The 13,755-nt window shown below is 37.6% G+C and overlaps 1 protein-coding gene across 2 annotated transcripts in view; it reads right to left on the bottom strand.

Annotated features, from left to right (window-relative positions):
• Positions 1 to 1,778: 1,778 nt before the first annotated feature.
• CCNI (cyclin I) overlaps positions 1,779 to 13,755 on the bottom strand; it is a 32,663-nt gene continuing 20,686 nt past the window's right edge. For both annotated transcript variants that reach the window (XM_040624860.1, XM_040624859.1), the window contains 4 exons: positions 10,509 to 10,583; positions 10,213 to 10,353; positions 9,710 to 9,940; positions 1,779 to 3,379 (listed from right to left, as the gene is read on the bottom strand). In XM_040624860.1, the coding sequence (XP_040480794.1) occupies positions 2,930 to 3,379; positions 9,710 to 9,940; positions 10,213 to 10,353; positions 10,509 to 10,583 (897 nt within the window). In that variant the 3' untranslated portion in view covers positions 1,779 to 2,929. The remainder of the gene's footprint in view (positions 3,380 to 9,709; positions 9,941 to 10,212; positions 10,354 to 10,508; positions 10,584 to 13,755) is intronic.

Raw genomic sequence — 13,755 nt, 5'->3', positions numbered from 1 at the left:
ATAATAGTATATCGTTAAGAACAACTCCTCATTATGGTGGGTGAAAGCTTTTAATTTTTGATACAACCTATGCTGTTTAAGCCTGTACTTCATCTTTTCTGTCTTGATGAATTTGGACAAATCCAACTCAAACTGAAAGCAACAAGGTTTGGGGACTTGGAAACAAATCTTCTCAATTGCATTTCTAGGTTATTTTGCAGGACTAGGTAACTCAGAAAAATTAGGATTCATTTTGTAAAACTGCTTCTGTTTTTGTTTTTGATATGAGACCTACCTGGACACAATCCGCCCCCTACTATGACAGATCGTGCTCATTTTCCGAGTCCCAGATACACAGGCCCCCTGTACCTAAAATGATGTGAATTTGTAACTGCAAATGATGTTAACATTTGGCAACAAGAAACAAGTGTTCAACTGCTCATTCTCATGCAGTAAGCCTAAGTAACTGAATTTTCCCCCAAACTTAAAAAGATGCTTTATTTTCCTAGAAGCACCACCTAGTGGCCAAAGCTCAAAACAACACCGGGCATAGATAGGAGACCTCCTATTAACAATTTTTAAAGGCTAATTTCTAGAATTTTGAAGGCTTCAGAAGTAACAATTGTTAGACAAAACTTCATGTTAGCAAATATAAGGGGTAAAGGTTGGAGTTAGAAATGGAACCTTGTTAAAAAGTCTTAGCTATGTGGCATTAGACAATTCTCTGACCCTCGACTTGCTAATGCAGACCCGGGATGCAATCTTTCAGGATGGTTGTGAGAACAGTTGGCACAATATCTTCCCTTTCCAGTTGAAAATGTACAAACTGAGGATGAAGATAAGTTCCTCACCACATCGGCCAAGAGTCAGCAGCGTAATCGCATTCAGTGAAAGGCCACTGTGCCGCTCTGGGCAGCAGTGCTCAAGCATGACTGACTTTATTTCAGGAACCCCAGAATGAGTCCATTAGGAAGCTTGAAAATCCAGGTATGGAGAGCACAGAGGACGCACACACATGTTGTTTCTAACATAGGAGAAAAGAAATGCTGCTTCTTAGGGGGCAGACACCAATGTCTTAATTCCCTCAACGGTGGAAATGTTAAGCTCCGTCTCGTCAGCTGGGCCGAGTGAATAGCTAAGCTCTAGCTAGCTTCCTTCTAGCCAAAGGCTGTGTCAGGAACATTGCCAACAAATCGGTTTTATCTTTTTATTGGCATTGGGGAGCACTCCCCCTTCTCAGTCCCCCCCAACTAATAACTCATTTGTAGAAAAGATACTCAGTTCTCCACAGATAAGTTTATACCGTCTTGCAAACTGAATGAAAATTACTTAGCTGCTTCACTGTAGTCTGATCTTTGAGTCGGGGGATGCACTTTTTCTGTTAAATTGAAGATTAGAGAGTAATTTATGCCCGACCATAAAGTTTATTCCCTTGCCTTTGTGGAGGCTTCATGGAATGACAGGCTTTCTAAGCGTCAGGAGACACCAGACAACTACCCATAAAGCACAAGTTTCCAAATCTTGGAATAGTCGGTGATGCGATGCCAAGACTGGCCTGCTCTCACCTCACAGTGTTCCCATCAGATGAAAATTTACTATCTGGAAGGTGAGAGAGGACACAAAAGAAAAATTCTTACGTCAAAACCTACATCCCTCAGTCACACTTAAATCCCCTTTTTATGTTCTTTTCTGTGAGCATGTATTTGGGATTTTTATCATTGCTGTAGTTGCAACAGCAGTGTCTGGCAATCAGGAACTTGTACCACTCTGCAAGCAGAAAAAAGTTAAAGATACAAAGGTTAAGGACAACTTTTATTGCTACCAGAGGCTTTTCTCATCAGTACACGGTTCTGACTGCAATACCTTCTCCAGACTGCACAGTGAGCTCAGCATCCGGAAGTCACGGAGAGAAATACAGGTAGGGTGAATAACTCCCATCAAGAAAATACTAATAGCTTAACGTAAATCTTGGGTACTGAATTCAGTTATTACATGTTACAGACCCCAATCATAGAGCTGCCCCAACATCTAGACAGTCTCTCCTACTGATTATAGTGAGTGAAAACCGATCAGTTACCAAAAAAAAAAAAAAAAAAAAAAAACCATAAAAACAAAAAAACCAAAGCCTTAGTTGTTACATGTTTCTTTGGTGAGCACCTGGATATATTAACTTTATCACAAAGTCTTTTATACAAATGTCAAAAATGCTTTCAACAAATCTAAGAGTGTCCTAATTACATGCCACTTTTAAGCTCCAATTTAAGATAAACAAAAATGAAAACAGTAATTTTGTTTCCAAACTCCAGGAATTGAAATGAGACAAATACAGAATCAATGTGGTAATGCCAGTCCTTTTTCTATTACCACCTCTCATTCATATGGGGTAATTCTGAAGTACCCTTTTCAGAGTCATTTGAATCATGGATTAAACATGGCTGTCACTGAAATAATTTATTCACTAAATTGCTAAAAAATGATTTTAAGGGTTTCGTAATCAGTGGCAGTCAGGCTATAGATCCACATGCATAAAGTTCATTACGTACTCAATAAAGCAGCAAGCAAAAACGAGGAGAATTAAATCAGGATGCTGCAGACAGGGTGTGCCAGCTATGGATTTTGGAACTTGAAAAAAACAACAAATATGAATTTTTGAGATGGGTCAATCTCCATTACATTTTAGCAGAGAAAAGGATGGAACTGACAAAGACTACTAAAGTTTTTTTTTACTTTAAAAAAATTTGGATCTTTTGAATTTTACACTCTTTTTGGTCTTTAAATGGTTAGATAATGTTGATTATAATTTGCCACACAAGTAAATGGGGTATTTTTCTGGCTCACTTCAAATCGGCCTGATAGGGTAATACACCTTTATCGAGCCCTTCCCGGTTTTCCCATGTTCCCATTCCCAGAGTAGTCTACCTCAGTTTGCACTTAAAGGTAACACTTGAAGCTACATGACAGAAACTGGCTGCAAAGGTGGACAAGGGGATGCATGTCCCTCTTGCCTTGATAAATCAGTGCCACATACAGAACCCACATTTTCGGAAGCATTATCTTCATTATAGAGCCGTTTGATTCCATCATAGAAGTCATCCACTTCCATTTCCTCTACTTTGCGTTTAGCAGAGGTATGCTTGCACCCACTGGCAGCGGGGAGATGGTGGTAGAAGGCCGCTCCACCCCTGACTGGCACTTCTGGTTTGCTGTTGTCCTTGGAGAAATCTAATTCTGGGCCTGGGACAGAGGAGGGATGTAATCTGAACACTCCTTTGTCACAGGTCACCAGGGTGTGCTTGAGGGGACGGTAGACGTAAACGGAATTGAGAGGCAGGGAAGACTGCAGAGAAGAAAGGTGATGCGCCACCAGCTCCCGGCAGTGGATCAGCTGGGAACTATCCATCTGGGTCAGGAGGGGAGAAAAACCACAAAGTTGATCATGTAATTATTAATGTAGACTCCTCTGTCATTTTGCTGGCCACTTCCCCTCTCTGTGCCCTCTGTCTTCCGCAGCTTTCTTTTCTCTCCCCATACCTTCTACCTGCACCTCATCTATCCCTCCGGCCTACGCATCATCTTAGGAAATGTGTCCAAATCTGTACTTCTAATGTCAGACTCTTTGGAGCTTAAGTTCTGTATGTGCAATTATATGCTGAACATCTTCATGAAAACAAACTATTCTCTTTTGTTCATTGTATATATCCAACATCTACGTTTGTTCAGTCTATTCCCTCTATCTAGAAGACCTTTCACCTCACCCTCTTTGCCTCTTCTAATCTCTTCATGAAGACAAAGGAACAGATAAACACAAAATTCGTTAACAATTTAGGGAAAAATCTAGAGGCATGAAAAAATTGAAGGGATGGGGAAGATCATCTGGCTAAAAATTTAAAACAATTTATTTTGTTTTTAAAACAGCAAATCGGAACTTTTGATAAATTATATTTTTGTGGAAAATAGCACGCTTGAGCAATGTTAACAAATGTTTTTAATTTGGAGGTTTCACTAATTCCTTCTTATCCTTCAGGGTAGTTCAGGTATCCCATCTGAAGCTACTCTTGATTCCCCCTGGCCCCTACACCCAAGTTCCAGGGTCATCTGTTTCTATTTCAACCTGTCATCATACACCACATTGTATTAAAATAATCTAACTTAACCATTTAGATTTTCCTTTATAGACTATAAGCTCCCAAAAGGCAGGCATTATATCGTATTCATCTTTATTCCCCAAGTTTCTTTTCTCGCACAATGACTACGTAAGGAAGGCTTTCAAAATCTTACCTGTGGTAAAGAGTACAATTACTCCTTAGTCTCTGTCTCTCCTACTTGCCCTATAATTATAGCTCTAAAGTCATCTTCCTCTAGCAACATACATTTCTCCCCCATTCAAATATTTCAGTGGCACCCCGAAGCCTACCAGAAATAAGCTAACCTCTTTAGCTTGGTATAAGGCTCTCCACAATCTGACCCCAACCCTTTTCAGGCTTATTTCCCGGCACATCCCAAACTGTGCTCTCCATTTCTGCCAAACAGGCCTGCTCTCTCTGTTCGGTGCAAGTCTTGTCCTTTCTTACTCTACTCCTGCTCATCCTATTTCTACCTGTTGAAACTGTATTACCTATTCCTTCCAGGTCTGGCTAAATGCCACCATCTCCAGGAAGCCTACTTAGACTATTAACCACCAGGGATCACTTTCCAGTCTTGTGTATTTTATAAGTATTTTTGGACATTTCTTAACCACATCTTATTCATACCCTATACCACCTACACCACACCGCTTGACTGTTGGCAATACCACAGAGAAAATAAAGGAAAATAGCATGATCCCAAGAACGAACACATTTGGTCACAAGACTGTTTTTATCTCTAAAAATATTCATTACTTGTTACCCAGGAAAAGTATCAGTGGAAAGAAGAATGGAAGGCAGTTGTTATCATCACAAGTACAAATGTTAAAATGCCTAAAATTATCAGAAAAAATACATGAAAATGACCATTTTTAATTTCTACGATTTGGTTCACTGATTTTTTTCCTTACTTGAAAGATCCTAGATAACACCCTAAGGGTAAAATACTACTAGCCAGTCTTAGAATTTCTTTTTTTCCCTTAAAAGAATTCATAATACTTAAAGATAGTCCCCAACTATTAAGCTTACAACTGTAGGCGAGGGCTTATCACGTCCCAGGGATGCAGACAACCTGAGCCATGCTAGAAACAGTGGAACAAAAAACACAGTGGAGGGGATGGGGCTTTAAAGTTCTTTAGGGAGATAGGTACCCTTGTCAGTATTTCAAGAAGCCTAAAAAAGGGAGGTAAGAGAAATGAAAGAAATTGAGAAGTGAAAAAAAAGGCTACAGTATAAAAATTATTTCTGAAAAGTACCTACTTTAACAAACTGTTCCTTAGCAAATGACTAATAGAGGCATAGAAAAGTAAAAATATCATGAATTTTTTTTTTTTTTAAGATTTTATTTGGCAGAGAGAGATACAGCAAGAGAGAGAACACAAGCAGGGGGAGAGGGAGAAGCAGGCTTCCCACTGAGCAGGGAGCCTGATGCGGGGCTCGATCCCAGGAGCCTGGGATCATGACCTGGGCAGAAGGCAGACGCTTAACGACTGAGCCACCCAGGTGCCCCTATCATGACTATTCTAATGCCTTGGTCTTTGGGCATAATACCACAGCAGAATCCTACAAAGTAGAGTTCACACAGATGGTAATGGTTTGAAAAAAGACATACATTTCAAGTAAGAGGAAGACTGAACTACTACAATCTTTCTCTGTGCAAAAGTTAACAGAAAGTTATACAGTTGGCCCCTGAACAACATAGGGTAGGGGCACCAACTCCCACAGTTGAAAATCTGCATCTAATTTTCAACTCCCCAAAAACTTTACTAATAACCTACTGTTGACCTTATAAACAGTCGAGTAACACATACTTTGTATGTTATATGTATTATATACTTAGAGTAAAGCTGAAGAAAAGAGAATGTTAAGGAAATCATAAGGAAGAGTAAACCCACTTACAGCAGGGTACTATACAGTGCAGTTCAAACCTGTGCTGTTCAAGAGTCAACTCTATGTTAGAAAATAACAGAGCAAGAAAATCAACACCATCTATATGAACTCTATTTCCATCCAGCTAAATCCTTTGTCCAAAATAAAACTTCAAAAGAAAATTCCTTCTATTACCTGAAGTTGTTAAGTAAACAAATCGAGTACGACCCTTGTTGAGATCCAGTGGAGGAAACAAAATAAGCACATAAACTGGAATTACCACAACCTCAGACACCAGACAACAAGTCCTCTAATGAAACTAAATGAACTCATTCTAACTGCGGGATGTTAAGACTATCTCCCCAAATTTCAAATAATGGTAACCATTTTTAAGTAACACTTGCTAGAAAAACAAACACAACTGTAATGTAGCTCGCCAAGGAAGGCGGGGCAGAAAGCACAGGAAGTTTGCAGGGCAGACATCCAGATGGGTTACTGACAGGCAGGGGGCACAGAAGAGCAGGACATACACGACAGGTTCCGATGGCCCCAGGTAAGACAAACAGCACAAAGCACTGAACACACCTGCTGCAGCAGTCTGACCTTCGGCACCCTCAAGAACTGGGGGACCCTGGTGGGGGAAGACCTGCTTCTCTAAGTCCCCACTCTAGTTGGAAACTACGCTACAGCTGAGAACATCTACTTTGACAATTGTCTAGCTAGGGATTCGGGAAACCACCACATTCAGTCAGTAGAATTAACATCCTGAGGTTCTCGAAGTGGGTCACACTAGTCAGAAAGAGGAGGATGTGAGTATAGCTACAGAGGTAGAGAAGGAAAGAAGGGATAAGAGAAAGAGGGGTGGCCATCCCAGAACAGTGACCAACAGGCAGCGCAGGAGCGAAGAGGAGCAGGGGTGCGCAACTAGGAGCGAAGTCTGCCTTTCAAACCAGGAACACTCACTGTACTTGGTCTGCAGTCCGGGGGGAACAAAGGCAGAGCCAGTGATAGTGGCCCCCTCGCAGCATGCAATATCCGTGATGGACACTGGTAGTCCTCTCAAACCAGGACACTAGGGAACACGTCAGAAGTAATTCTGGCATGATCTCACCAATAATGTTGCAAAAATTTCCTGAACTAAAACCAAGAATCCAGGAGGAATATCTGATATTATATGACCTTATCACACATCTAATTACAAAGACATTAGACCTGGTATTCCTACTAAACACAGGTGAACTGAGCGGAGATGGCACTGAGCCTTAAAGAATCAGGATCTATCAGGCTTGGGTCACGTACGTCGGCGATCAGTCCCAGGTGGTTTTGGGGAACTGTTAAGACCAAGTCCCAAAGTCTGTGATACTGTTTTTAACTACCTTCTCCATTATAATTTGAATACTACATGGGGCAGAGGCCTTTTTCCATTTTTTACAATCACTGTACCCCAGTGCCTAGATCATAGATTTTTCAATAAATTTTCAATAAATGTTTCTCTCATATAAGAGAACTGAACACTGGTTTTCAAACTATGTCCAAACAGCTTGCAGAAGGGAAGAGGCCATGTGGATTAAGACTGTGCCCAATAGGTCTCTGCCCCAAATATATTAGAAAGTATTACTTTCCTAACTTTGAATTCTGGGATTGTGTGTGTACAAGATTTTGCTGGAGTCAAGGGAAGGATTCTAGTTCTAAAAGAAACTCTGAAAACCACCAAACTAAATCTTTAAGGTGTGTATGGGAAAGCACTGGTTCTCTACTAAGCAGTCCAGTGTGTCTGAGAAAGTCCCAAGTTCCCTGAGCTGCAGTTTTAAAATAAAGAGGAGTTGAATGAAATGATTTCTAAGGAGATTCCTTCAAATTTGAAGTCTGTAATACTCCTTCAATAAGAAGGGAACAAATTTCAGTGAACATTCTTCTTACAGCACCAAAACACCAGAAGACTAATGAAAGAGAATAAGCATATTCTCCGGTATTTTTTTTAGTAGAGAACAAGCTCTCAAAGCTACCGAATACAAATGCTATTTACAACAGTCGTTATTTATGCTTCAAAGTCTGTCCTTTCTTTGTGAGAGGAACCCTTCATATAGAAAATTTTCTCCGTACTGGCTTTGGGAATAGACACAGAGACCAAGTCAGAGCATTTAAACAGGTCAGTTGTTCCAATAAAATAATGCAAAATGAAATGTAGAGGTTTTCTCTTAATATCCCTTCCCCCACTTCCACAGTCTCATGTAAATGATTAATATTCAACTTCACTTAACAACACTATAGGTAGGAATGTAAATTTCCTGTGCCACACTATTGTTATATGGTGGTTTATGATAATTTCTAAAAATTCTCACTAAATAGCAACTATCTCCTAGAATTTATTTTCACTATAGCATTTATTTCAGTGGAAGTACTTCTCAATTATAACAATCTAAGATATGCTATTAAAAAAAAGTATCTCCCTTGTAAAGGAGAAACAGCCTGTGTTACAACCAACATCCTAAGCCTGTCCCGGGGATGTACAACAAGCCGAGCCACGCTAAAAACAGGGGAACAAAGCACACAGAAGAGGAATGGGCCTCTAGCTAATATATTGCTCTGATCATATCAGCCTTTTTATGAAAAAGACCCTCAATCCTTCTCTGCTCACAGACTAGGGTCTGAAATTCTCAGAGCTGAGAGGCAGTACTGAGGTACTTACATGTCTGCTAACTTGTACAGTTCGTATCTATGAGATATCTTATAACACACCAAATTTAAGTATTATTCGATTTTTCTTTTATAGTACTCTAATTTTTTAAGTTCAGTAACTGCAGCTCTTTGCCAAAATTAGTTCTTTATTTTATTATAAAATGTAATTACTTAAGCTCAGAATTTAAGTCTTTTCTCTAAATAAAATCCGATAAAATAAATCAGAATAACTGTTACCAAATAATAAATAGGGATGTATAAAAGGTAAGTACATTCATAAGTCTTTTACAGACTCAGTTGCAGAGGAGTATGTATGGTCTGCAGCAGATGTAAACTTTTAATTTCTATTTGGTGACATGATTAGAACCAAAAAGCTTATTCAAAGTAGTTGCTAACATACAGCACATTTACTAACTTTCCATTTGAGTGAGAATTTTCTCCATTAAAACTCCTGCATTTTATATAGATAGTTGATAAAAAAATTTAACTGGCCTATAACATTTTATGCCAATTTGCAGATAGAAGTAATGGAATAATCTTAGGCAATAATAGGAACTACCAGGACAAAACCTCTTTCAAAAAGACAGCTTCTACCTGCCAAAGTCTAGTACAAATACTTCACTTTCTAGCCAACAATAAATTCTTTGCTTGTCTAAAAAGCAACTTCTTGCCATTTACGTTTTAAATTTATCTTTTAGAAAATAAGTGAAACATAGAAAGAAGTACTATGATGAAACCTACAAATGTAGCTAGGAAGGTTCTTCGTACAAAACTAAAGGACAATGTATTATATACAGAATCTTGTTAATTCTTCAAGATTCTTTAAGAAAGATTTTAAGTAACCTAGAAGAAGGGCTGAAAAGCAAGAAAATACTATCTAAGCTTCAGAAGAGAAAAAAGTTCACCTAACCCGTAAGTTTAAAGTGTGTATTACTTCACTCTTGTCTCCTCTTCAAAGTGGTTTGCCATTACAAGATTAGATGTCTCTTAGTTTTATAATCATCTAATAACCCCCAGTAAGAGATGAACTTAAAATGAACACTTGCTTTGACACCTACCTGTGCTTTCTGAAGCAGTTCAATTGTAAGAGGAAGCCAATCAGGAATAAGTTTCTCCATTTCCAAACTAACCATGGCCAGAGCAAGCATGGATCCTTTGAATTGTAGAAATTGGTTGCAGGCCATACAGTGAAGGAGTTGCTTGGTAAGGACTGCCAAATGTTGAGATGGGCTCAGTTTGGGCAAACTGAAAAGTAACTGAGGCCTAGTTGACACTGCAATGGCATGGAACTGAAAAAAAAAAAAAATCACAAGAACATCATACTAGTTTTACTTAAAGTTTTAGGTAAATTATGTACAGAAATTGATGTAACCTCAGGTATTGCTCAATTTCTTAAGTTTTTAATTTTAGCTTCATGAAATTTGATATAGTATAATATCCTAATTTCTAATTTTTCTTTTTCTAAAAATCACAACAAAACAAATGAGTAGGCAGTCTACTTTTCTAAGTTACTAAGACTACATATTCCAATAGGAAACTAAGAGACATTAGGTATATTTACAATGTGAAGAAAATCCAATGGTGTAGCTGTGTGAAGATCCCAATTCAACTTATCCAGAATAATTCTCTCCATCCTCAGAATTTCAGATGAAGAACATCCACAGAAACTGTCTCTTGCCAACACCTTCAGTACTGGAATTCTCTGTCCAAAGCAAAGCGCAATGGGGCAGAGTGAAGAGGAGAGAAAAAAAATAAACTAATTTTCAATTTTTGTTCTGGTAAACAGAAAGCAAGTTAATAAATGGAGAGAAATTTTCAAGAAAGAGACATAACTAATTTTTAAAGGAAAATATTTACCTCATCCTCCTCAACAGTCTTGGCAGCTAGGAAAAAGCAGCTGATTGCAATACAACTCAAGTATTTTGGATGGGCCTAAAATTTTGAAGAGGGAAAAAAGCAACTTCAGTGTTTTTCAAACAGTTAAAAGAGTTTATTTTTAAAAACTAGATATGCACGTGAGACAAGTATGCACAAAATTCTAAGGAATAATTAATATGATTCCCACCTACTGCTTTCTAAGACCAGGGCTAACTTTTAACTTCGCAACCTTAGCCATAATTATATTCTATGAAAATACTAAGATATTACGTTGTTAAAAGTTCAACCAATGCTAGTTAGCCAAAGCTAAATGTCTATCTAGCAGAGAAGAACTTAATTTTAGAAGATAATTTATTTAATAAATAAAATTCCAAAAATTAAAAATATATTTGTACTTGTGTGTATTCTGTAAGCTAGTTTTACTCTCTTTACCTCTTATATCAGTAATATTAACATACTAGATGTTAGGGGAATTAAAGAGAAAGAAGACAATATTAAAAAAAAAAGACTATAAACCTATCCCAGATGCTTTAAAAAAAAAAACTAAACTAAAGGGTATTAATGGGGAAGCAGAAGTTTTCTAATTGTATAACAAGTATATATTCAAGTTCCATGGTGAGAATGAAAGGCTCCTACATTCATACAGAATCAATTAGTAGGGGGAAAAAACTTTCTAAAGGGTTTGACATGCATAGGAGAGGGCTTGAATTTGCCTGTTTTCCTTGTCTATGGTAAGGTAGAACGACTTTCTACCTTATTAACAAAATAAGGGTTTGCCAAACCCAGCATCAGAATCCAGTTTTAAATAACCAGAACGATTAAGTCCAATTACATTGAATGATACAGAGGTAAGTTACATAACACAAAGAAAACCTGTTTTGATATTTATTTTATATTTAAATATTACATTCCTGTGAAATTGGGGAAACCTTCTGATGATGGCCTGATGTGGCCTTGATTAGCTAACTTATTTAATAAACACACCAGTGACATTGCCTCAGTGTAAGTGGCATACTGTCTAGGAACCTCTAGTTCTCTGCCTACATGAAAAATAAATGCTGGTTCAAAACTATCAATATTTTTATTTAATCATTATTATTAATCAGACATTATGGGTCAGAAAGCACTTCCAAAAATACCGTCATGTCTATTATGTCTCAGAAGTTAGGGACAACACAAGTGATACAGGAAGTGAAGGCAGATCTTGTAGCTAAGACAGTTTTCCAGGATCCCTTATTTCCCCAAGTGTACAACAGGTCAAATCCTTGAGATAATCAGAGTTCACTACAAAGAAGAGCCCAACAGTTAACAGCTCAAGGTAGGTAATGCAACTCCTAAATCAAAGGCACCAATAAATTTTATAGTAAAAAGAATCCCAATAGCAAGTGTGATTTTTTTTTTAAACAAAGAGTGGTTCTAATTCCTGGATGTACATCAGAGTCGCCTGTGCAGTTTGTTTTTGCTTCTTTAAATACAGACATCCAGCTCTTACCAACTAGAGATTCAGATTCAGTAGCTCTGGGATGGGGCTCAGGGTCCATACTTCTAAAGAGCTACATAGCACTTTCTTCTGCACACTTAGGATTGAGGCTCTATTCACTGCTGCAGCCTTGTATGGTCTGCTTTAAGTTCCTTTATTTAAACTATGAATACATTTTAGGTTAATTGTTTCAGTATAGATTAACCAACCATCTAAGTGAGAGAATCTGATGCTAATAACATGACAGGACTCATTAAATAGAAAATATGAAAAAAATGAGATACTTGGCATTCTCTAACTGATCCAGAAACTTCCCCAAATCTGTTTAAAATGTTTAATAATAAGGTAAGAATCTTTTCTATGACAGAAGCTACAATAAGGTCATTAATAATTTGTGAGGAACATAAAAACCAAGAAAGGACACTAAGCTTAAACTCATCTTTCTCTGCAAAAGGGAGGTTAGCTATAGTAGGAGGATGGAAGAAGGGACTTGATAGTGAGATAAAAGTAGACATGTCAGTGAATTAAGAAGTTGTGGTCCATATATACAATGGAATATTACTCAGCTATCAGAAAGAACGAATTCTCAACATTTGCTGCAACATGGACGACACTGGAGGAGATAATGCTAAGTGAAATAAGTCAAGCAGAGAAAGACAATTATATGATTTCTCTCATCTATGGAACATAAGAACTAGGAAGATCGGTAGGGGAAGAAAGGGACAAAGAAAGGGGGGTAATCAGAAGGGGGAATGAAGCATGAGAGACTATGGACTATGAGAAACAAACTGAGGGCCTCAGAGGGGAGAGGGGTGGGGGAATGGGATAGGCTGGTGATGGGTAGTAAGGAGGGCACGTATTGCATGGTGCACTGGGTGTTATAGACAACTAATGAATCATCGAACTTTACATCGGAAACCGGGGATGTACTGTATGGTGACTAACATAATATAATAAAAAAACATTAAAAAAAAAAAGTAGACATGTCAGATAACCTAAATTACAGGCAATTAGTATCACTATAATTAAGGGTTCTTTAAGTCTTTTAAGAATACAAGTATGAAACATAAAAAGATAACTGAGTGGCCATCCAAATTCTTCCACACCATAATTCTTTGACTTCTATTTATCGTACTTAATAAAAAAGAGTACAGTATCCTTAGCATTGAATTCACAGTTTCCCCAGCTTACATATTCCTAGGCGTACAAATGACAGCAAATGAACTGCTTTTCTACTTCTTCATGCCTTGCCATTAAATAAATGCTAACTTTCTGATTTAAATCCATTCAGGGCCTACTATGACTAATTTCACATAATACAACCAATGATATATCATACCAACTGAGACAATATAAAACTTATTCATGTATTTTTGCATGCTTTCATTCAACAAAAATATACCAAACTTATTTTATGCTCGGTTCATCTTATTATACTCCAAATGTATGCCTCTATAAAGTATTTATATATTTTCAAAACACAACACAGTATAGTCAATAAGTAGTGACAGAAAAAAATGTGTAACAGGCTTATACTTTTCTAGTCTAGTTCACCAATAGCATCTCGTACACCAATGTGTTAAAAGATGACTAAACATTCTGTTGGTGATATACGGTTTGTATTAAAATCAGGAAATCAAAAACTTCATAGGTTAAGTATAATTATGTTATGAATATCGGTAGCAAAAAGAAAATGACAGAATACAATTTCTAAAAATTTACAGCAATAATAGAAAACATCATGCC

Source organism: Ursus maritimus, unplaced genomic scaffold (genome assembly GCF_017311325.1).
Source record: "Ursus maritimus isolate PB19 unplaced genomic scaffold, ASM1731132v1 scaffold_8, whole genome shotgun sequence".
NCBI lineage: Eukaryota > Metazoa > Chordata > Mammalia > Carnivora > Ursidae > Ursus > Ursus maritimus.
This window is presented reverse-complemented; position numbering and strand designations above follow the sequence as displayed.